General features: G+C 40.5%; 1 protein-coding gene across 5 annotated transcripts in view; it reads right to left on the reverse strand.

The window, feature by feature from the left end:
• znf521 (zinc finger protein 521) overlaps window positions 1–8,708 on the reverse strand; it is an 88,387-nt gene extending 79,679 nt beyond the window's left edge. For 2 of the 5 annotated variants that reach the window (XR_003296045.1, XM_026313120.1), the window contains exons 1-2: window positions 7,853–8,543; window positions 752–808 (exon numbers count right to left, since the gene is read on the reverse strand). Coding sequence is in view for 2 of the 5 variants with exons in the window: in XM_026313120.1 (XP_026168905.1) it covers window positions 752–808; window positions 7,853–7,892 (97 nt within the window). In the remaining 3 variants the exon portion in view is untranslated. The other 3 variants (XM_026313124.1, XM_026313123.1, XM_026313122.1) reach the window with 3 other exon arrangements.
• Window positions 8,709–26,635: the final 17,927 nt, after the last annotated feature.

The raw sequence follows: 26,635 nt of genomic DNA on the forward strand, positions 1-26,635 counted from the left end.
AATATAGATTCTCAAATCTACCTCTAAATACCTGCTCAGCACAAAAGTGTAGGTTTGTAAAGCAATCACAAACACAAGAATTCAGAGCATACTACTATACTCATAAGCACCTGAGAAAAGTTGGAATCTATTGAAGTGGTGCATGCAGCCCCTGTATATCTCACAGGAGCACTCAGAAAGCTATGGGTAAATGCTGGACTAATATGGCAGCCTAGGAGTACCCAGGGTCCCCAGCCTGCTGGGCAAAACCATCCATATCGGGTTTAAAATAACCACGCCTGAGACTTAACCTTTACCAGAGACAAATGAAATGAAAATATACAGTGTGGTGCATCAGGAGCAGCCTTCATTCATAGGGGGCTTTCTGCTAGCCTGACCTGAATTACAGCTCTGTTCCTGGAGGGCCACTGTGAATGGCACACGTGGAGACAGGACACATTCATCTGGGTAGCTCTATTCTACATCATACAGAGGGTTGGGAAACAAAGAGTCTAAAAAAACGGCAGGAACACACAGAAACACAAGGACAGTTTTAAGCACACCTGCATGTATGCATGCAGTGTTCAGACCTTCTCTTATAAAAACCCACGCAACTGTACCACTTACAGTATCAAAACCTCAAAAACAGGAAACATACCTTATATCATTCTGAACCCACCTAAGATTTTACAGGCAGATACACACACACAAACACACAGACACATGATCCACTTTCCAGCTGAAAATGATGAAATATGAATTGGAGCATTACCGCTTGGAATGGCAGTCTGCCCAGGACTGTGCTGGTCCTCTGTCACATTGTCTTCTACTGCCAGAAAAAGAGAAGGGGAAGAAAAAGAAGAAAAGAAACAGTTAACAGTGAAAAACAAGTTAGACACATTGAGATTTCCTTATTTTTTATTATTTACTATTGAGATTTTCTGTATGGAAACTCCAAGAGATTTCAACAGCTTTCGACAGCTCAACCTGTGGTTTGGGAATCCACGCAAGCCTTTCATATGTATGAGACTTGGCAACAAGGCAAACAGCCACCCACGTAAATAACATATTGGACTGGGTAATGACGTGATGAATTATGAACGCCTCCCATGAAACGTCCTCCCAACATCAACAGTGACCAAGTGAAAAACACCTTGATGACTGCATTAGTAAGAGGTTTTTATAGTGCCTTGGTTAGTTAAAGTAGATGAATATCAAAAAGAAGATTTGTACTATAAATATGGACGTTCCTAGCTGACTCTGATCCAAACTTAAATGGAAAAAAAACATAAATTTTGTAAAATATATATTCACGCTATGTGTTTTAACAGCCAAAGCAGCTGCAAAGTGCTTTTGCTCTTTAACAGGGTGCCTGACAAAATAGTGACGGCTTGATCGGCACTCAGATCCACTCATTAGGTGCATGGCAACTAAACCACTTTTGACTTTTTGACAACAGCATTGGCCTTGAAAAACATGACTTCTGTTTAGTAAAAGGTAAGAACCTTTTACATTGTAGTTTTTTGAAACTGGTGAGAGTTCCTTGTGGCATGTCAAGTACAAGAAGTAAAATGGATTTTAACAGCAGGAAGAGAACAAAAGAGTCTCCCACCTGTTCCATGTAAAATGAGGGTCTCACTGAGGACTTCTTACGCCTCTGCGTTCCACCCCTGCAGTTGAAATGCATTCTCCATTATGTCTTTTCTTTCTAGCCTTTCATTTTTCTGGGCAAAGAGGAAGGGGGAGTCTGACAGGACCTCCCAGTAGGGGAGTGTGGCAGTGACTGCCAAAGCAGAAACTGGCGCACTTTTAAAATCGCACAAAATATCCTGTACTTTGCATAATTAAGGCAGGATCCTATGGTGGCAGAAGCCTTTCCCTCAGGGGAGCAAGAGTCAGTGTCATGCAGGGTGTCAAACCTCAGTGAAAAATGAAGAGGAAAGTGTCGAGCTGTTTCTTATGAAGATGCAAACGACGGAGCAACTACGTTCCACTGTCAGGCCTTGACCAGTCAAAATGAGTTTCCAGGGATTTTCTACAAGTAACTTTTATATAAAATAAACTTTTGTAAATAAATGCCAATATTAAATATAATAGTGTCTCTGATAAAAAAAAAAACATTTTTCTTAGTAACAAATCTAACTGACTTAAACAGAAAATATGCAAAACAAATGGTCATGGGTCTGGCAATTAATTAGCAAAATCAATTAAAAGTGATGGAATAGACATATTTGGACAGTATGGTGCTACATCCCTCTGAGCAACCAAAAAGGGTTGTATCAGCCAACACAAAAACCTTGTCCTGTTAAAGGAGGCCTCAGTGACTGACGCCCTGAGAGTTTAATGAGTTTCTCCAGCACTGTTGAGCGCCTTGAATCTCGGATCATTTAAATGGGCTAGGGATAGGGGGTCCTAATAAATCCCCCATGGTTCTATCAGAGATTGGTGGTGAAAGCTGGAGTTTTTGTTTTGATTACCGTCCCTGTTGGTGAGATGAAGGAGTTCAGGCAGAAAATTCTCTTTTACAGTGCCATAAGAACTTAAACATAACGGCAGTTTGTGATGATTTGTCACCACTGTGAACTTATTAAAAGTTTTGTCATTTAAAGTAAACAACTTCCATCACGGTGCAAATTCTTTTCTCATTTGCACCTGTCTTCTAGATAATTAATAGGTAGCTAGGAGCGATCATAGAGTGCGAGCTGTCAAGTAAGGGCAAACTCCTGTGATATTTCATAGTAGCTGGACATTTGATCAACAATCATAACACAGTACAAATACAAATAGCTGGACAGTTTTAATTAATGTGCTCTAAAGCTCATGATCACCTCATAATGACTATAACTTCAAGTGAATACAACTCAGCCCACACTGTTGTTAATGCATCGCTGCTATCAGTTAATTAATGTTTGACAAGGTATAGTGCATCACTCAGTCGGTGACAAACTGTAATCATGCTGCTAGGTTCTGTTGATACAATACCAAACACTCATGGGACCATTTCAGTACTGCTCCTTTGATTTTCAAAATGCGGAGCAGGAAAAACATAATCCCACAACAAGTGGCACAGCATTAAAGGGCACTAATTAACACACTGGCCGCACACAAAAATTAATGTAGAGTAACTGTCATTATATGGTGAGTGACAATCCCCAAGACATAAGATTTCCTTTTAGGGATGAATTACTTTTCTACAGATAGGACAGCAAAACAAGAAGCAAAAACAAAATGCAAGATGAAAAAAAAAAAAATACTAATCAGAACTAAAATGTATAAAACACATTGATCAACACGTGCACGGACCATGAAATATCAAATGCAAAAATTAATGATTTCATAGACATTGATAAGCAAAACATGACAAACTCTCAGCAGGTTGGACCTTTCCTAATCCATCAAATGAATCCCTGCTGTGTAACAGACTAGAGCGAAACGTGTATATATACACAAAAGTGTGTATATACACAAACGTATGTGTATATCTTCTACATACCTTGTGCTTTTATATGAGAATTGAGACACTTTTCTGTGTGTGTGTGTGCTAGTGTGTATGAGTATATCGCAGCACTTCTCATACATAAAAAAAAAGCCCTGAGCGTGTTCCTGGATATGCGTGACTCATCTGCTTGGTTACAGCCAGCTTGGACGATACAGTGCCGAACACAATGGCTGTGTAATCCGCCCTGACTGACCGGGAAGGAGACGCTCGCCACAGGGACTACAACTCAATTTAGCTCAGGTCAAGAGGTCAACCCTCCTCAATTAGGGCTGGGAAGGGACAGAGGAGGACACACACTGCACATGAATAACTTTCTTAATGAGCATTATTTGAACTGGTGATTAGTGTCATAAATAATTTGCAATAGAGGAGCATGTTAATCACATTGCATAATATTTGTAATCCTTCATATATTCCCATTTACTGTAAGCAAATCAAAGATCACTAATTCTAAAAATATATCTCCACTATTAACAATATAAAAATGTCATGAATTGATAATCTCATTATACCATTACTGCAAAATTACAAAAAAAAAAAAAAAATATATATATATACATATATATATATATATATATATGCTATTCATACGAGCTAATGAAACACATGCAAATAAGCCCAGCAACATATCATTTCATTTGCAGCACTGGTGGAAATCAATCATTGTCTCTGAATCACCATGTGGCAGACAATCCATGACAAGAAGAGAGACACATGCCATGGAATAAGAAGAGATATCGGCCAGCTCCCGTGACACCCAGTCCAACACACTGAGTTGCATGTCAAGAGCACTGACAGCCGTGCTAATGGGATTTTTCCACGGCTCCATCATAATTTCCTTAATGATAATACTAACCATATTTTTGTGTCACATTAGAAAAGTGTTAATGGGTGTTATGCCACAGATCATTAATTGTGAACAGAGTGGAGTGCTGCAGCTTACTATAAATGAAGTATGACGCAATTGTTAATAGATGGGATTAAAAAAACAGGGTGAAAATAGTATATTTCTGTGTTTTTAACCGTACAAATAAAAAAGAAGCTATAAATACATACCTACGGTTACACACGCTGAATACAGCATGTATTAAAAACATCAAAATTACTTTTTGAGTAGTTTCTCTGACAAAATTATTCAAGCTCAAAGGTGCCATCACACTTTTTTAGTTACACAGGCCTTTACTTATCATAAGGAAAGTGGCTATGCATCTGTGGGCATAACGGGCATGATCAAATTTCTTTTCTCCAAAAAGAAAACTATGACAAATGTGGTCTTAAAAAAATACACATTTGTTCTAGTTTTCCTTGACAGGTCAAAATTCAACAGCAATTTTTACTCACAGTTCCCTGATATGAAGGAGAATAAAAATGCACTTCACATCTGATCTGTCTCAGCAGAATTTTTTTTAACTTGAAACAGTGAATTATGAAATCTTTTATTTTAATATGCTCTTCACAGATTTCATAAACTAACCGTCTAAAATATGAAATAATATTTGTTTTCTTGCATCGCCAAGCAAGACTTTTAAATCACATAAAGACCTAATTATCGGCTCTGGAAAAACATCAAATATTTAAGCTGTACATGACACAGCGCTGATTTCATGATGACCACCACTTGAAGTAAATGTTGGCGAAAATATATTTATATATGGAGATGACAGACCTGGAAACTTCCTCCTCAGCCAATAAACACATCAGGATTGAGGCTTGAGAGTGTCATTTGTGCTCCAAATGAAAATATCAACCCAGTCTCACTTTATTCAGGAAGTGCTGTAGGACAGGCAACGTGGCAGTCATCACACGCTACATGCAGGATTTGCTGTGAGATCCTCCGTCCTCGCTGCTCACCACTGACTGAGGCAATGTGCTGACCTCCGCACATCAAAACAAAATTACAATGTGCCTACAGCTGAGAAATGTAGAAGGCTCAGGATTGAGTAAATGCCAGTGGCTTGGGTGAAGTGTTTGCATATAAGCGAATGATGTATGGTCTCGTCCTGTGCCATTTATTCCCCCAAGCAATAACGTAGCCGGATCTGTCTCTCAGACTTAATTGAAACGGGACTTGTAATGTTGCCCTTTTCCTCGATGGGACCAAAAACATAACCTTCGACTCCCACAAGCAGCCAATACTGAGGAAGTGGGTGTGTGTGTTGGGGTACACATGGGAACAAAAAGAGTGCCAACTGTCACAGCATTATTTTCTCATCTCCTCCACATACAGCATGTCCATTGCAGTCACTCAACCACCACACATGTTGCCTGTTCTACCTTGCCTCCATGTTCCATCGACACCTCTGTTTACTTTCCCATCCGCAGAACAACGTGTTCTTTCTGTGCAAAATAAGAGCACCGTCCACATGCCACTGACCACTGCCACGAGTCAGCAGAAGACAACCTATAAAAGTGAAACCGGAACTCTGAAACCCTATTCTGTTTGTAAAAACATAGAGTACACAGGCTCACACACGTGTATGCACATGAAGACGCATACAGAAACAGAGAAACAAATTAAGAGATGACACTTTTTTTTAAAAAAATGAGTAAGGTATAGAAATATAATGACAATTCATGTCTTCTACAAACAATAGTAGAGAATGCAGTGTCAACCAGATATTTGGAAAAAAGGAAAGGAAAGTTATTGTGGACATCTGTATAAGTGTATCTCTGTCCCTGAGGACAGAGATAGACAAAGAACAATAAATAACATCTGCTTGGCCTTCCTTGGGTCTGATCCAGGACAGGGAAATATCTATGACGTATTTGTGTTTCTGCCTAAGCCCAGAATGAAGACATGTCAGAATGAAGACATGAAAGTCTGAATGTTTTGCGCGCAACATTTTTCTAATTTAAATTTTTGTGACAATAACAAAACAATGTCATCACTCTGAGTTGATTTGCATACTGATTTGCTCACTCTTTATCCCTCTCTGCCACACACATAGATGTACACAAATCTTAACAGATGTTCTTCTGAATGCATACACACACACGCACACACACACTTGTAGCATGTAGGCATGCTGGCAGGAGACGATTATATATAAGTGATGTGTCTTTTGAGAATAGCAAATGTCACAGCGACTAACAAAAAACAGTCAATGCCAATCTGGTTTGAGAAAATAGGAAATCTTTGTATACAGCTGTTTAGGGTGAATAGAGCAGTGCAGGTCGGGAAACAGAATATGACAATTTTAAGATGTGCATGCACTCACATTTCCACCCTCTCCTGGGTATTGATTTAAAATGGTGGCTGCATGAATGTTCTACTGCAGACCATGTAATCTTCCTTTGAGATGAAGACTTCCGAGAACGAAAGGGGAGCGAGAAAGGGCTCCACAGACCACAAGCTGGGAATGTGAAATTGTGGACAATTATTTGCTGAGCAAAATACAATGCCTGCCAGATGAACTGGAGCTCAACCTCCAAAAGCCAGCAGATCCCCCACCAAAATGCTACAGAGAGAAAAGTAGTGTGCATGCATGTGTGTGTGACAGTATGTGTGTGTGTGTGTGTGTGTGTGTGTGTGCATGTGCATGTTGCTGTCTTTCTCTCTTTCCCCCTCTCTCACCCGCTCACACACATGCACACTCAGACACAAACCTATGATCAAATTACCACCAATCAAACTGTTGAAAAAGCAATAATAAAGAAAAAACAAAAAAACAAAAACAATAAACATTATGTAGTGTTTATATAATGGCACGCAGTGCAGAGATTTGATATGAAACAAAAGCATCATAAAGTTTTGTTGGGTTTTTTTTTCAGATTGGAGCTGATACATTCGGGGTCACAACTTGTTAATGAGTCTAATTAAGAAAAAAAAAAAGCACCTATCCCACCTCTGATTTATCTTTTGTACATTATAGACGCAAAACCATAAACACACCAAACAGCTCTCCCTTTCCCCAACATATAAAATGTTTCCTCCTTAGTTGGGGGGGGGGGGGTCACGTGACTATACACCCCATTCCATCAGACGGCTTAAGTTCCGAGCAGGAGCGTCTTTAACATATCCAGATGTTTGCCAGCGTCGCGCTGCGCTGTTGCTCTCTAAATTATCCATGCCCTGCCCTTGCACTTTAACTATCATTACAGTCCAGTCTGAACTAAAGCTTCGCCCCCCCCCCACACGAACACACATACCCCCCCTGATGCCAAGTAGTACGTGTGTGCAATCGATCCCATGCGCAACATAACACGGAGAGACACTTCTAAATGCGTAAAAAAAAAGAGGGGAAGACAGTTACATTTCAGTGAGCGATAAGTTCAGTTGATGTTGGTCTAGACTTGGCATCAGCTCAAAATAAATAAATAAATAAATCAAATGTTCTGAGAGCCAGCAAACATAACGTTATGCTTATCACTTACCTTTCAGTGATCTTGGTTTAGCTTGCTTGCGGCGCGACATCCTATAGAAAAACGCTGAAGTTGCTCAGTTTCTGTCTGATAATTTGTGTAAGACGGGATAGTCTAAAGGTGTAGTCTCTCTAAATTTCACTGACCAAAATCGCGGCTGCCTTTTTACCATTACAGAAAGCAACTTAGCCCTGGCCGCGCAGGTCTAAACACGAATGTGCTGTTTATTTTGTGATGAGTAGGTGGATGTTAGAAAATCCAATTAGCCCGATCGGTATAGGCGACTCTGTTTAGTTGAGCTGGGTATCGGGAAAAGTGTGAGAATATAGTAATCCCGTCATGCGCTTCCATTCTCCGGGAAAACACACACGCGTGTAGGCATGATGTTCGTTTAGAAATAAAAGCGGAATATTTGCTTTTCGCCTCTCATCTCAAATGCATCCGCGTGAGAAAGACATCAGCAAAACGCCTCCTGTGAGAGTGCAAAAAATTGCAACAAAACCAAAAAAAAAGAGGAAAAATGATAATTACACTTTTCACTTCATATCCACCTAACAGCATCAAAACTATTATAGACTCTTCCTTTTCTCACTCCAGTCAGCTAATCATGAAATAGGTTCGGAATCTGATCTAAGTCTACGTCTAAATTGCTCTTAAAAAGAGGATGAAGAAGCAGAGAGAAGATGGAAGCTCCCTCCTCATCACAAACCTGCAAGGTCTTGGACTGCGCTGTCGCTCCGGTAGTCCACATAATAATGGAAAATGGAAGCAAGGCCCCCAAAGCCATCAGGATGGCTCCAGAGGGGGCCCCTACCCCGCAGGGACTCGCTCTGTACGTAATCACTGAGGAAATCATTGTCAGCCTGCCTGCACTCACACACAGACAGAGAGGCATGATTAAAATCCTAGGGATCATGGCAAGATGCGGATTGCTGGATCTGCTGGTCCCCGGATCCGGAGTCGAACTCTAAACCCAAAGTCGGCTTGCTCACCCTGGCGTCTCCTCTGCCTCAGCTCGCCGTCGGCCTCTCTCCGTCTACGGCAGACGGACTGGTCCCCCTTCTGGTAGAAATGGTTAAGCAGAAAGACATTTTCTTTGGGGCTGTTGACATGTATGACATGTAATGGCTCACATAGAATTTTGTGATGATCAGTTTATTTGGAGCTTTAAAAAATATGATTGTTACATATTAGATTATAATATGCTCTCTCCTGATTATTGATTATTATTATCCTGATCATCTGAATATTATTTTTTGTTTTTATTCAGATTTTAAATAAAGTACTGATTATTTCAACATGAGTAAAATAAAAATAATAGTAATAAACCTCATACTCATTAATAATATTCTAATAGTAATATTCTAGTCTTTATTTTCCTTTTTGTTTTGTTTTTTTTATTTCAGCTTCAAATTAGAATTTAAATGCACCTCAATGAGACTAATTTTAACCAGCAAACCCTGGAGTTAATTCGAAGGCCCCGTGTGCAAATAGCTGCACATGTTTTTCTTTCTTTCTTTATAAAAATGTTCAGCACAGAGAATTGGTTCACACCCTCACCTGCATGTGGATGTCCAGGCCCTCTTACTACCCCTGCTATGTGAAAATGAGATCCAGAGAGGAGTCCTGCAGTGGGCTTCTCACTCTGCTCTCTTCCCTTTCCGTAGCCTGGAGGTAGCCTCTGCCAGGGGCCCCATCTAAAAATCACAGTCACGCAACTGCTTTTCCCACTTTCAGTGCATTTCTAGTCTTACTGATTCACACAGACAAAAAATAATAGGAAACCAAAGTTTTTGCTGCAGACCTATAGGGAAGGAGAAAAACAGTCGATAGGGCAGCTCCCAAATACAGTCTGGTGTAAAAGAAGAAAATTAACAAGAACCTTTGATAGCCTTCACTGTGTTTGTTAAAGAAAATTCACTATAAAAGTTAACTGTAACTATAAAAGTTAATGATGTGAGTACATAATAAGGCTGCTTTTATTCTATTGGGTATTCCTACCTTTTACTTTGCAGTTCATAATGAGGCCATATACTTCTACAGACATCTAAGGTACTCACAAAGCACAAAGTAATGTAAATGTAATAGAAAATTCACAGCTACAGAAGCGATATCTACCAGCTGACTGCCATTACCGTACTCTAATTTTAAAACAGATTTGTTATTTTTTCATTTCTGTCCCTAATCAGTCATAGATGTGAGAATTAAACATAATAAGTAGGGACTTCAGACCTACATATGATGTCAAGGCTTTTTCATTCTGTTTGCTCAATTTGTAACTTGTAAGTTAATTCACATGCTTTGCTTTTGAAATAATTTCCCCACCCACAGGCTGCCATGAAATGTGTGCGAAAGATCAATAAAACAAAGTATGACACAGATTGACATGATGTGCTTTGGTAAATTCAAAGCGCTCACAAACTACAGTAAAGTTGGTAAACACACACATATGAAACATCTATTTGTAGGTGCTTGGAATCTGTCAGGAGGTCTCAGCTGCCTTAAAACTTCAATCTTAACAATGCTCCGAAGTTCCCCCTCTCTGTCTCAGTGCTCTGTCAGGCGGCTCTCCCAAAGTTTTACCACCTTTCCCCCCCCCCCCCCCCCCACTCCCCATACCTCTCGAATGCTCTCTCAAACACAAACAAACAGTGCTCCTCAGTCCTCCAGGGCTCTTTGCTACTTTCATTAGTGACAAAGTAACTGGGAAAAGGCTTGTCTTGACTCGGTGCTTGCACAGTTCAGTCTCTAAGTTACAGTACACTCTTGCTCAGAAGTTGTTGTTTTTTTTTTATCTCTTCAAGTGGAAGAAACCTCATGTGTGAGATGTTGCTCATGATGCTCCAAAAACTGTCTGACATAGCTTGTCCCTCAGGGATAACCTTATAAATATGGAAAGGAGAATCAAATATAAATTTTTTGGGAGCAAATAGGCACAATGAAAATCAACAAAAATGTTTTTTCAAGCCTCACCTCTGAGCAGGGGGGAAAAGGGAATCAAGTAAAGATAAATAATAATAATAATAATAATAATAATAATAAATAAACGTTACATGTTTGCAATAAAAAAACAATGTCAGCCAGAAATTTGCGTATGTACCCATATGATCCTGCAAAAGACTAATAGTAAAAACCATTGATTTATTTGTTTAGGTGCATATTTAGTATATTCATGTGCTGCCCTGCAAAAACGCTACATTTAGACTTCAAGGCTTTGCTGTCAAACACACAAAAGCACAGTCTGTTTTCAGATCACCTAAGCTTCTTACTGCAGTATTTGTAGTTAAACTGAGCAGTTATGTGGAGATGTTTTCACCACCCATAGCTTTTAGTTAGACATAGAGGCGACATGGCGAGCGTGTGTGCCGCAGCATCAGACATTTCACTCTGCCTCTCAGCAGGGTGAAATGTTCCTCAGTGGAATCTGTGGCCCTCAGGTGTTGGGATCCGTCAGCAGCTACTCTTGACCTGTGGCCTGCTCACCCTCTGTCCGTTTGGCTCCAACAGCACATTGTCCAAAAACAGAAGTAGTAACTGAACTTTAAAAGTCAGAGAAAGTTTTAATCCCAATGAAGTGTCTCCTGTAGAAATAATAATCACTGAAGGCTATTTAGTGGAATACTCTCGCAAATGGTGAAAAACGGCGGCTTAAAAGCACAGTCGGTCAATTACGCTCGTTAGAAGAGGGCAGATACGCAGACATGCATGTACCCCCCCCCCCCCCCCCCCCCAACACACACACACACACCCTCCCCACCCCCTCCACACACACACACACACACACACTCTTGATTTGCCTCATTAAAACCCATCCAGCTACTAGAACTCAGAGATGTGAATGTTTCCCTTGAGGAGTGGGGCACGTTCATTTTGAGAAAGGCAGAAGATTCAACTTTTTTCTTACTTGCTTATAATTACAGAGATTGCTGGAATGCATGACCCTGAGAATAAGGCTGAGTCCTGGGAGAGTCCACCAGAAGCATCACCATCTTCAGTTTTGCTCTCCATTGTGTGTCTCCCTAGTTGGATGCCACCCACACCCAGCATGAGTGAGGTCGAGGCAGTGCCCCCATCACCAGAGGAGCGCTCCCCTGGGACTTTACACTCTGCTCCAACAAGCCAAACTCCTGAGGCTGAGGAAAAAAAAAGTCAAGATAGAGAGTGACTGAAAACATTGCCCTCTCTGAGCAATGAGGCATACTCTCACAGTAAACTGATTAAAAAAAGAACAAAAACAACATGGAGAGCTAACAATCAGAAGGCTTCAGAGTTGGCAAGCAAGGCGTGAGTGCTGCTTTCCAACTTCACTGTTATCCAGATTGTTGAGCAATTAAACACTGGAGCAAAAAATTATCATGTAGTATGTATGCAGCTCACATAAAGACTGTAGCTTTCACTACCAAGAAATAGTGCATATAATTTCAAAAAATTGCATGGAAATCACATAAGAATATTTCTAATGTGACAGTCACTAAAGGCATGCCTGCTACAATTGAAGGGTCAGTGAAAGGTTTCTTGTTTCAAGATACTTGCAAATTGAGGGATGTCAACAAAGTAGAGGGAATGCAGAGCGAGCGGTCCTTGTCAACTGTGACCTTCCAGCTGGATATCCACAACTTCCATCTTCCCAAGCCAAGGATCCCCGTGGAGCGACTCCCAAACCGGGTCATTAGCACAGTGGTGTCACCAGACAGCAGATCACGGGCCAGAGAGGGAGTGAAGAGGGGGACTCCTGGCACTGCAGCGGTTGCTGTGCGGTTTGACATTCAGGGCTGGCTGATCTATGGGGCTGGGGAGACAGTGCCCTTGCTCTGGGTCTTCATGAGGAGAAGGTCCTGGCAGTTTTCCCCTTACTTACTTCATCATAAAACTGAGGTCACAAGATGTTAGACTCACATAGCCCTCACTTGCAACATCATGTCCTGAGCTGTTGGCTTAAGTGACAATATAATCACCTGTGCCTCTGGAACCTGCACCAAAACCCATTTCATACCATTAGTCAGCACAATCAAATTCAAAGAACTATAACATCTACACTCATTAACTGACTGCATAACTATATATTCTCGAAAATGTCATTCCATGTTACTGGCATGAAGAATATCATTTAACCACAATGGGGCAGTTTCATAGTGCGATCAAAAATCATTCTAGGGGTTTTATGTGTTTCTCAAATGACTTTGACCTCCACAGCCTCTTGCAAATGGTGACCACTATGAACATGCCAAGAAAGAAGGTCCCCTGGGGGCCTTACCATGAGCCAAGATGATCATAAAAACCTCTTGGTGAAAGATGGCCATTTTCCACTTGGCACCACCACACAAGATGAAAGGACAAGCTAGCAAACCTTTCAACACTTTTTTTTTTTAACTGGAATGAGAGTGACTTTTTTTTGCACATTACCACTCTCTCATTAGGAGATCTTCAGTCTAAGATGAGATCAAGCCTGCTCACATCTCTATATGCTGTTTGTTAACCATGCTACAGCATGTAACTGTTCTGCAGGGCTGAATATCATCCTGAACATTATATATATTCAGCCAGACTCACCTTGAAGTGGCACCAATGTCTGATTAACAGTTTCAACAGATTGAATGATATATATACACACACATTCTAACCTGGAGAAAGAAAACACACACACACTTTCACTTTTGTGTAGTATAATGAGCTGTACTGCAAATTAAGAACAGCCAGCTTCCTATTGGCCTGTCCAAGTTACTTCGAGATCCTCTCTAGAAAATAGGCAGCTGTGTAGAATGTGTTGCAGTTGTGTGAAGGCATGTGGATAAGGAAGGCTCTGAAGGATTAGAATAACCCTCGATCCCATTCCAAGCACACATTATTCATCCTACCTCCTCCTCACCCATCTCACCTTCATCACTCCCACCCGCCCACTACCTTTCTTGCTCCCTGCTAACTCCCCCACTTCACTGACAGTTGCATAAGCCCCAAGAACCTCTCTCCAGACCATGGTGGTGGGAGTTGGGAGTTGAAACCACGTTAATTAAAAGAAAAGGTTAACACACATGGGGCACAGCAGAAGGTACATTCAGGAGGCTCCCATGGTAGAGCAGCTGCTCACTATATCCTCTCTGTGAGGCCCTAAGGGAGGGCCCAGATACCAGGGATGGACGTCAGGTGACTGGCGACAGCAGGGTGAAGGATTCACTAGGGCATAAAAGATGGAGCTGATTTGACCCACCACAAAAAGGATCAGCCAGGAGGTGTAGTGAGTGGTTCCACTCACCTGTCCAGTACCTCCCTGTCTGGGCCTTGGTTTGGAGCTGATTAGTGTGTCCCTGTGAAGGTCTCACCTCCCTAAACACCGCCCACACACACATACCTTTGTTAGACAGTGGGATGCATGCCAAGTCCATTTAGAGGAGTATGTCAGAGAGGTAAGAAGAAACAGACAAAAAGGTGAGATGAAAGGAGGCAAGGGGTGGAGCAGAACTCATCTTTGAAGAAAGAAAAAAACTACACTGTACAACAAAGAAGGGGTCAAAGGTTTATGTGTTCCTGAACATGCAGAGAAGTTGAGTCTCTGAGAATTAGCCCATCAAGAACCTGCACAGCTGTTGTCGCTGCCTGTGCTGTGTGATGTACTGTCTGTGGAAGATCATTAAATAATGATGAATTATCACTCCATGTTTCTCAAATATGTAGCATTATTTCCCCCCCCCAAAAAAGGAATATTCATTTGGGAAAATAGTTGGCCTAGTTTAGGAAAGCTAACAGTAAAATAGGTGTTTTTTTATCAATTGGGAATAAATGATAAATGGTTCATAGTTAACCATATTTTAAAGATTAATTCATTTAGGTAAATTAAGAACACAAAATCTGTTTAATATCTCAGAAATACATCTAAATGATTTATCTTTTCTTAAGGAAATATTTTAAACCTTGATTTAATCTCTGTATTTTGGTTCATTGTGCTGTTCGGTCAGTGAGCACCGTGATGGGCTCTCTCGCTTCTTGCACAAACTGTTCAATATATTTCAAATCTTAGGTCAATACATTGTGGCAATCAAATATAGCACACTGATTGCCACTTCAATTAATTCCAATAAATACTCATGAGCTTTCAAGACAAACAAGAGGGAGTGAAACAGTTTTTTCTTCCTTTCCGCCCCAAACAAGCAGAGATAATTAAACATCTATCCTCAGAGAAGGAGTGTTCCCAGTGGAAGGTTGTTTGGTTTAAGGATTTGCTCAGTGGTTTGACTCGCCAGGGACTCTCCATTTGAGTCTCAAGGTTTTATATCTCTAACAAGGCTTTAATTGCCAAGGTAACAGACCACCTGATTAAGCCTGACAATAAGTCCTCTTTATCTTTGGGATAGATGGGAAGTGAATAGGCTGTCGGGGTGAGGAGGAATATTCAAATTCAGCTGTCACAGAGACGTGTATTCATGCTCAATAAGGTTGTTGTTTTTATGTGGTCAACAAGCAGAGAACAATATTGTTTGGTCATACACCCCAGTTGGGTGAACTTGCCTCAAAAATTCTATTTACTGCACATCAACTTTGGAAATTCACTGTACTTGCAGGAAAGATCCTAATTCTACTGAGAGTGTGGAGGAGGCGGCACTCAAAGCCTCAGGTCCCATGCCATGTGCCCTCCTTATTGTAACGAGTGCATTTCTCTCCTCAAATTCTGGCTGGTGAGTGTGTCGAGGAAGAGGGGTATTCTTCAGAGGAGACAGGGAGCGTCTGGTGGTAAAAAACTCTGTGTTATAGTCCCATCTCTCCTGTCAGAAGGTTGACACGGGGCATCCAGGGACGCTGGGCCTTTGGTGCTCTGAGTCTGGACACTGGCCTAGTTTCCCCCCTTCACTCCACTCCATTCACTCCCACCTTCCTACAACATCCCACCTACAAAACACTCCTCAGCCCCATCTCATCTGTTCTTTACTGTCATCCTGACCTCAGTGAACTGTTCTCCTCCTCCACCAACTCCTCCTCTCTATCCCTTCACCTCACTCTGTCTTGTTTTCTTTCCCGCTTTCACTTTTTTCTTGGCAATTCTATTAACATTAGAAATGCTAAAAAGCCTTTTGAAAACAGAAAGAAAACTTGAATTTCCCACTATAAACAATTACAGCAAAAACTGTAGCTGTGTCCAAAATCCGTACTACATGATAATTGTATGTGCTGTTTATTCTTCAACAATGAAGAAAATAGACAAGCTACTATAATCATGACTGGGGTGATACAAAACAGCTCCAGGAACAGAAAACACATAGAATAACATTTTTGTAAAAACTAATTGGCTTACTTATTGAAAAGATGAACTCTGATGAACTATTCTACCATTTATTCTTAGTATAAAACAGTTAAGTTTGTTTATTTCTTGTATACTAACTTGAAATACAGTATGCTACAAAAAAAATCTAATCACATATAGTGTGGTCAATATGCAGTAGGCTATAGCTTTTATTAAAACCTGTGAATGTGAATGTTCAAGTGAATCTAAACAAACCTGCACTGCAGTTTATAAGCCATGGGCAGACAGTATGTTGTTAGCAGTGGGTAAATTAAAGTGTAAGGTTCACAGCAGCATGTAAACAACCAAAGTCACATTTGCAGTTAGTTTAGATGATGGTTAATGTGCTGCAGAAGAGCAGCTAATTCATCCAACAAGCTAGGGTGCTGGAAAAGATGTCTTCACATTTGCAAAGTGGGGAAGAAGAAGACTTTAGCAGCAAAGCTAATATAGGTTATATTCAAAGGCTCTGGTTCATTCTGCTGTGTGGCCAGCTCCTGTACGGCTGTTAGTCACCATGGCTGTCTGTAATAGAGTTGAGAGGTTACTGCTTAATGCAAATGTGGTTTAGAACTAAGCAATTTGATTGGCTGTATGGAAACAAGCTCTCCATCTGCAGACTGAGAACTAACAGTATTCCAAAGAAAGTGGATGCCAACACAAAACCAAAATTTAAAAAATCTAATTCTTTAATTTGGTTTGTGATTTCTGATATCTATGCTGTAGCAGAAAACAAAATAGGATTTACTGCTTAAAATCAGGTCTTTTATTGTTTTTAAAGTGTTGAAGGAATAGGTGTTTTCCAATCTGTGCCATATATCTGTTCTTACATTATGTCTCAGGTGAGACTGGAGATGATTTTCCACTACTGGGAGTAATAATGTTATAACATCACTCTTGGCGCCGTTGATAATCAATGTAACATACACATGAATAAGCTTAATAACTTTTTGCATGACCGACTGACTGTTTTGTCAAATTGTTGAATAACTCAGTTTCTTGCTGTCCCAGATCACAAGATGCTCTTTTCAAAGCTTTTACTGTGTGATATTATAAAACTGCTGCTGTATACAAATGACTTATCTTACCAACCCGAAACAACATTCAAAGCACCTCTGTCATGTGAACATGTTGTACATGTCACTTCACGAAATTCTGTCTGACATGAAGCGTCAACTCTTGCACTTCACATCATGTGGTGTGTACGTGGCTATGGAAATTTTCGATGTCAGGATGGCTTCTCTCGCTCTCTCTGGCAGGTGTAAATGGTGCAAGTTTCTGTCTTGTTCAACATCGATGCTATTTTGATGTGTTGGCAATCTCTTTGCCAGACCAATAACTTCCTCACACCAACACTACTCTTTCATGCTGCCTGCTTTATTCTCATTCTTGGGGGAATCCTCCTGAGATGCATAGTGTGCCTTTTAATTTCCCAAGGGATGCATGCAGGAAACATACACTAGTGATTTTCCAGGGATGAAACAGTGGGAAAACATTAGAACAGGATATATCATGACATCTACTGCTGGTGGGTCAGATAACTAGTTAAGTGGGTTCCATAACTTGTCACAGGTCTGTGTTTTGCATTTGTCTTCTTTATTTATCTCCTGTTTTACTTTGCTCTTTTATTTTCCAGGCTGAGGGTGGGATTATTCTGAACACTGTAGCACTGAGCAACATGCAGCCAGTCAAAGCAGCATAGTAGGGGATAATCCCAGGGGACGACCTGGCCCGGTGGGTTTGGTTTGTACACCCGTCACACACTTCTGAGGGGTGACGTGCATCACTGCTCCACTGAGGGAGAGCCTCTGCCATGTTTACTGTCATGTTCCAAGGTATGCTACGTGGCTTCAAACACATCAAACACATCTACATGAATACTGATATTGGGAATGCCATAGGGAGCCACACGAAAGACACACACACACATACACACAGACACACACACACACACACACACCCTCACACTCCTGAAAAACACACATGCCCACAACTGTGCCATGAGCACTCACAAACCACCCAAAAATAAATCCATGTTTTTAAAATGCTGTTTCTATGTTTTATCAAGTTTTCTATGATTGTAATACATGAATACATGGTTTCAAAGTCAGGTTAAAGTGCTGTATGTGAAAAGACAGTAGTGAGCACTCTTCATGCCTGTGCTACTGTATCTAAATCTGTCAATATGCCAGTTTCTTTGTACAGTTGTTTCCATAGTAACGATGCCAACAGTAACACCTATGATGTAAAAGGAGATGATACTGCCAGGGGATTTTTTTGTTCAGATTGTGAGAACTGATTGGAAACAAAAATAATTAAATTGCCTGTGGCTGTTTCGTAGTAGTGCTACAAACAACACAGTGTCATTAAAAATCAAAAATCCTTAATTTCTTTCAGTGGTTTCCTGGAATACGGATGTGTGACAAATGATTAAACAGATTCCAGTATGCAGCATGTCAAAATAATGTCAATAACCTGTTGTCTGTCCTTCTACACATGGGTGTGCTTTTCATAAAGAATGGTCAAGAGTAATTTGACTAGCAAAGTGCCCCCCTACCCTCCCCTAAACACACACATACACACACACAGCCTAGCCTACTGTGTGTAGTGTTGACGAGGGCTGTTTGCTGTGCCTCTAGGCGTGAGGATGAGGGGGAGCAGCCTGGAGTTCCTGCCTGGCTCAGAGGGAGGTTGGACTGGATTAGACGGCTGACAGCTGGGCCACATCTCTGGAGGCGCAGGGCGGAGAGGCCCCCTGTCTGCCTTCCTCTGCACCAAGTGTCAATTTGAGCATGAAGGAAGGATGGAGTGAGCCAAAGAGTAAGTAAGTGAGCGAAGTGGGGCCACTGGAAGTCCTGGGTGGATTGACATCACTGGTGCATGGGCCGTGCACACCGTTAGGCATCAGGAAACACACTGTTTATTTAGTGGGTTTTGACCTGGGGGCATAAATGTGCGCACACTGGCACAGACACATCGGCACAAGACAAAGCACTCTTACAAGGGTGTAGCACTTGACCTCTCTAGTTTGGGCAGTGATGTTCACCGTCAGCACTACATGGTAACAGGGAAGCATATTTAGCAAGCTTTGCTCCAGACTTCAAAATGCAAGCGTTGCTATTAATTGCATTTGTTTCATAATCAAAGAGCAATCTTTTCTTCACCAAATCAAAGCTTTTCAATAATGTAGAAATGGCAGTGAAACTGGCTCGCCTCAGGTGGTATCCTGTACAATTATGCGCAATCAAGATTACAAACTACTTCAAAATCAAACACACTCCTATTTTACTTCTATTTTCAGTGATGGGATATGTAATTAAATCTGACTTCTCTAAGTAGTTGCATTATTGGATAGGCTGACTTTCAACATTTACTGCAACTTCCAGAGGAGATTCCTCGATAGATTATTTGATTGTAGCATGCACAACAACTGGCATAATTTACTTCAGCAGCACAGTGTTAATATGAAGAATGTTCCAGTGCCATATGAGAATTTTGTATAATAGGTTTTCTCTAATCCTGAGAGACTGCTTTATGTATTTTCTGCACTGAGACTTGGCTATCACTGGGACGTGGGATGTGGGCCGCAGTCGACTTTATTAGCTGGTGATGTTCTAATGTGATTTATTTTTATAAATGAGAGTGGGGTGGGATTGCAAGTGGGGGTGGAGGCCAGTATGCAAATGTGGACCCTCATTAAACACCACCACCACACATTATCTGCTGCTCCTCAGTTTGTTTGTGTGCATTAACGAGGTGCAACCATGTCTGCTAACTAATGACAATGTAATGATCAGAGCATTCATGATAAAGTCATCAGAAGGCATGACATTTACACGTTCACTGTATTAGGAGGATCTTTACCACCCATACACTCAGTTGAACCCCAGGTTCCTCCTCATGAATTTACCCATTTGAGAAATTCAGAAGTGATTAAACATATTAATTTAGAGTTTAGAACAGTCACCATAAGTGATAACAAACAACTTTGTGTATCTTCATTTCTTAGATAAAAACTTTTTTAGCTTCATGAGCCTTATGTTACGATGACATAATCCCCTGAAGGCAGCATTTATCTGACCTGTTATCTGGCACAGATATACTAACAAAAGTCAAGAATATGCTAGCTTAATTACAAAAATCAGCTTTTCATAGCTTAACTGTGATTTAATTCAGGTTCATGAATTTTATTTATTTATTAGTTTATTTTAATTAGTTGCCTTAAATTATCTCTGTTACAACTAATCTGTATTTGAACTGTAATAAGTGCTATGTTAGTTCATGATTAAATCTACTTTTTTGGGGCATAAATCTATTTTTTCATGTGTATTATGTATTTAATAATAGATGTTGTATTACAATTAGCCAAAATTTTAATAATTGTTTTTTTACTTGCAATACTTGGGTTGCTTTGTTTTGTTTTAAGAATTTACAAAAAATGGCCATGCTAGTCTGCACAGCAGTTTTATTTTTGGTCCTTCAAACTTTCTTATGAAGTTAGGATGCAGATCTCTAGGGATTTTCATGAGCCCATTTCTGTTTAAAGATGTTTATCTTTATGGCTTTTTCCAAAATGAGGAGATTAACCCCATAACTAGCAGACATCTTATAGTTGATCTGAGCATCATTAGTCCACATTAATAACCCATGGATTTGCAAATAGGCTTTTTTATCATCTTAATTACATGACATCTGAGCTCTGTATCTAAAGATGACTCTCTTTAGAGATGAGACGAGCTCTATGACTTCGAGGTACTTGTTTTTTTTTTTTTCTTACAAAAAAAAATCCTAGTGGTAAAGAATGTGCATATGTACACACACACACACACACACACACACAAATATATGTACACACAAATACGTTACACGCACACAGCAGCCATCTAAACTAAAAGGGATGCCATTGCCCATTAGAGAGATGGATTGACAGGAGAGCAGAATAAATCTTTGTGGCAGAGAGTCAGAAATATAAATAGAGCACCTAAGATAGATTTGTCTCTGGTGTTGATGGAATTACCTTTGGGGGTAGAGCTCTACCTTTTTAGTAATGAGGACAACCACAAACAGTTTGGTCTTCTAATGAGAAATGATAGTTTTGAAGGTGCCATACAAAATGCCATAGACTAACACCTCACTTTGGCATTTTCTACTGTGATTCTCAGAAATAGAAAAAAAATTGAAAAAGTGGGATTTATTTTTGAAAGAATCAGCCCCACCTGGTGGCTTTGATGTACATCATATACCCCTATACATGAAAAGGAAAATTTGCTCGCCATTAGTATCAGTAATCCACAGCACTTCTGTATCATTGGAGTATCTTTAGTCAGATTTCTTTCAGTTGCCATAGGCAGTTTGAACATATCAGTATGGAAATGACTTCAGAGGGCATTTATTTTCAGAACTAAGTTAACACATTTAAGCACTGATAGCATTAATACAACAGAAACAAGAAATATACCTTTGAAATAAATATCTTCTATGTGTCTGCTGTTAATCATCAGTTTTGAGTATCTTTAATCAAAACTTCCTTTCCATAACAAAAAAACCAAACCATTAACAGTTGAATTATTTTAATTAGATCAATAAACGGTGTTGAAATCAGGTAGGCAGGGGAGGGAAGGAATGCTCTATTACCCATTTTATCATCAAAGTGAGTGCTGTGCTAATTATGCTTGCAGCACCCAGTCAGAGCAGCCCACCAGAGACTGATAACAGAGGACTGCCCAGGGTTACAGTGATTGCACACACCAGCTCCCTCTACGCCATCGGACAGGTTGACTTGCTGATATTCATACAAAAATAGGATGCACAGTTGTATAGAACAGCACTAAGAAGGTGTGCAATGTGTTTTTTTTTTTTCTTTCTAACCTGAGTTTTGGAACTGGCACCCCTTTAGAGCTGTACTGCTAATCAATGTGAGGCATTATAGGTTGTATAAATCACACTCTGACACCTGCTGTATGGGTCATTAACAGAGAACTCACCAGGGAGGGATAGATAGAACAAACATGCAGACACACAGAACAGAAATGTCTGAAGCACAGGCTGAAGCATTGATAGCAAAACACTATTATGGTGATCAAGTAGCTGATCAATGGAGAGATTTGGTACAGCTTAATTAGGTCATATACTAAACAACTATATGCATTTCTCATGTAGTAAAGCAAATATTTGTTTGGTTTTGCTACAGAGATACACTCACTGTGTCACTGCTTTCTAATAATGCTATGTAATCTAGACTCATACGATTATTTGCAATTTGCGGTTACCAAACAACCACAGACCACCGGAGGTGTTTCTCAAATATTAGGAGGGAAGAAGAGAGAGGTTCCTGTGAAAATTTTTAATTGAGGATGTAGTTATTCTGCCCGAAAAGGCATGCAGAAAAGTGCTCACGCAGGCATTTGTAACCTGAATGTGGTACAGAGGGGGACCATCTGAAGACTCGCAGGCCCTTTGATGTCTTCTGAATACGGGTATAATGCATGTGTAATTAATAAGCCATTTGCATATGATGAACTAGGGCACTTAGTCAATGTTCTCGGGATACAAATACCTGAGGAAAACAATAACAACGGAGAACATTAAAAAAGAGAGTCTACGCAAAAAAAGACAAATCTATGGCCCGCTTCGGATTAGAAATACATTAGCAGCTAATTATGTCCTAATTGCCAATATTTTAGCAGGTGTTTGTACTTAACCAGTGGTAATGCCCTCCTGAAACAAGCTCATCAGGGTTATTCTCAGGTGACCCTCTGCAGTCCTGGGTGATTATTATGCGACAAGATGGACTTATGGTCAAAAAACATGGGCAATAATGAGGCAGTAATGCTGAATAGGACAATAATATCAACAACACAAAACAGAAACATCAGTGGTAATGGTAAAAATCTGAACAGTAGCAATAATAATAATAATAATGATAATTTAATTTGAAAAGTGAGGAGATATAAAAGAAAAACAGTAAAATGAGTGACCTTTATAACAGAATATAAATGCAAGGGTGACAATTATAAACTGTTACTGGTGCTGAGAGCACACAGTTCAAAAAAGGAGTATTAATTTTTTGGCCAAATATTTTCAAAGCAATCACAGTCTCTGGGAGGTGGAATTCTCTTACCTAATCAAACAGCAAATGTAACCCAGCGCTTGATTAAATATTGAGCTTAGTAGTTTCAGATATCTTTTTTCATTGGTCTGCTGGCATTTGGCAGCAAGGGAGCATCAAACTCTCATACGTCTTTGGAGCTGGTCCACTCTGGGAAAGTGCTGAGGCAGCAGATCAAACTGTAGAAATGTCAGCGAGTGAAAGGAAATGTACCACAAGCATACATCATTAGAAAGTCCTCTACACATCTGACATTACAGCTCTTGATGCAATCCATCGAGTGATGCTGTGGAAAGAAAACTTGGATCATGCCTGTTGAATGAAAGGATTGTGATGCATAAAAAAAAAAAAGTTTTTCTAATAAAAGCCAGAAATAGAATTTGTTGTGATGGCCCTTTTCACTGAAGACATTTTAACATGTCACAGTAAGGAAAAGCACACATGCAAATGATAAAATTCCTGAAATAAAACAATGCATTTATAATTGTTGTTCCTGTCAACAACCACAGGTGGTGCCAAATCAACCAGGACTAAAAACTAAAATTTATTATAATAATGTTATTAGTAAAGTGCTGCAATGACAAGTCAAATACCTGTTATGAAAATGAGTGATGTGGTGCTTATATATTTTTTGTTTGCACAGACCCACCCTGAATATAACTACCACAGGTGGTCATAAAATGCAGATTTACACTATGGTCTTCAGAGAGTAGTAATTCTCCATATCCTTCTGCGTTATTGAAACTATCCCAAACAATCATATAGGTCCTTTGGTATTTGGCTCTTAGTTTCACGAGTCTGAAATACCGTTTTCCCACTTCTCGACTCAATGCCCAGTGTTACATCAAATATCTCCTCAACTTTTCCCTCCATCTTTTTTTTTGTTCTACTCCCCACACTTGCCATTGTATTGCTCGACCTTGAGTGAGATGCTGTCAGGCGCTTTTTAGAACATAAGCGTTGCAGTTTCCCATAATCCACTGGGAGTTTTGAGGTGAGAGCTGTGGCCCAGTAGCACTCTGAGTGGCTGGCAGCGGATCAAAAGCAAACGAGGTTCCTGAGCTCATTCCAATTATAACAGCACACACTATCAACTACAAATACAAACAGCACGTAAGTGATAGCGCTGGTGGCCTGGAGGACTGCTGCCAGAGAGCAGGCAGCATGCTAATCAGGATACCTCTTGCCATGGGCTATTTAGGGAATAGCCTCTCATCCCACCAATTCCCCATGCCTTTGCCAGGGAAACGAAAGAGAAAAGGGGAAGTGAATTCCCTGGTTGCCCAATCCAAGGACAAAATATCAGAAAATGGATTTTTATCTTTGCTCTCGGCCAGTATCCATATTAATTACAAAAAAGAGAAAAAAATAATGCATATGTACTGAATAAAATATAAAGAGATTTGTCAAACCTATACAGATACAAATTATTATACTTTTCTGTTAACTTCACTGAGTTGACATCACATAGTCCATTTTAGTATTTGACCTTTACAAAAGCAAAATGTGTAAAACCAAGGTATTCAGTCATTTGCACGTTACGTCAAAGTGTTTATGGCAATTACTCTGTTTATTCATAATAACATCTTCCCAACCATCCCATTATCTTGGGCCAATCCAGGAAAGTGATTTATATCCGGTCGACTGTCATGGGGAAAGGAAGTAAGATGTTTGAAGCTGTTCAGTGGTAATATGCACGCTCCCCTACTTGCATGGACAATCCCTTAGAGCTTGGCAACTCTCCAGAGCCATGCAGGGGCGGCGGAGTACAGCGGGAGTCTGAGTGAGAAGCACACATTGTGCACCACGGGACCCCACCAGCCCTGGCCTGAAGGCACAACTCTCAAGGACATGGAGAACTGGGGCAGAGAACTTCCAAGCTTCCTACTGTTAGGGCAGGCTGAGAAAAACAGGGAAAGTTTCCAAAGTGTCTCTGTGTGAACGTAGCTGGTGAATTGTGTTGTTTAGAGAAATACACAGCTCCTCTTCATCAGCAAACTCAGCTCCCTGGTAAGTGTGTGAAATTTGAAGGTGGCTTAGAGGTCAAATAAAACTGGAGAATTGGCATATTTTGTGTCAAAATAAAATGTGAAGGGGTCACCCCTGTAATACAGGTGGGTTGCAGCCAGAGAGACATGGTTAGAATAAAAGGGAAGCAGTCACTGGATCTTAGCTAATACTGTTTGTGCACGTAGTTGCACAAAACTGTGTTTGTGTTTCTATCTCTGTGTATCCAGTTTCTGATCTTCTAGTCAAATATAATTACTGAATTGTATGACTCCCCAGCAAGTGACATCTTTGAATCAGTGACTCGTATAGCCTTACAGTGTCCATGGAGGGAGGTATAAGCCTAGGTTTTTCAGACAAATAAAAACATATTCTGAAAATGGAAATTGCAGCTTATTGTAATACTGAAGCCAAGAGTTGTTGTATATAGTATTTCAAATAAGAGGATAAATTCTGCGATATTTATTGTTTGTAATGTTCTTTAGAGGGGATCTTCAGTTTAGAAGTCTAAAATTTGAATAGTTCTTTGGCTTTTCTGTGACAGAACATGATGTACAGTAAATTTTGGATGTTGATATGAAATTGTATAAAAGAGGCAATGTTTTGGGCACTGCTGGAACAAGCAGCCCTTTCCCTCATTGTCCTTCCAGTCAGGAGCTCAGGTTTACTGTGGGTCATCCCCCTCTCTTTCCACATCAGGGGGAAGGAATCACACTGATCTGAGATGGAGTACCCCCAACCAAACCTTACCACATCGACCCATGCCACCATCCTGGGCCTCTAATGGAAGTCCTGGGCATTGAGGCGCCTCCCCCTCTCCAACATGGGCGTCAAGTAGCGCTCTACTCATCACTGGAAGCAGCAGGCCTCGCAGCCTTCCTTTTCTCTCCCTGGGACTGGCTTTTTGGAAACATCGCAGGCAGATGTGTCCAGATGAACACGTTCTAATTTGTGAGCCCAGGTTAATGCTCTGACAGAGGCCCCGGAGGATCAATAGCTTTATTTCCCTAAAACGCCGGCGAGGTGAGAATCAGCACACGGGGTGCTTTTAATACCGCCACAGTTCTAGTGATGGCTGGGCTGTATTGATTGTGCCCATGTGGAACTACGTGCGCCTTCTGGGGAAGGATCTATTTGTGTCACCCTGGGCTGGGATGGGGGCTCCACTGGAGGAATAGAGAGCTCAGCCAATGGAGGATGCCAAAAACATCAAAACAGCCATGTTTACAGATTACCCAAAGGGAAAGCAAATTACAGCAATTATGCAGGCTGTGGGAATACTGATATCAGCATACCTGCTATTTCACCCAGAGACTGCTTTTATGAGGCTAGAACACATACAAAACAGCACACTCAATTTGATTTGATGGCTAAACCCTCAACAAATGATGGGATTTAAACAAAGCACTGC

This window comes from Mastacembelus armatus, chromosome 17 (genome assembly GCF_900324485.2).
Source record: "Mastacembelus armatus chromosome 17, fMasArm1.2, whole genome shotgun sequence".
Taxonomy (NCBI): Eukaryota; Metazoa; Chordata; class Actinopteri; order Synbranchiformes; family Mastacembelidae; genus Mastacembelus; species Mastacembelus armatus.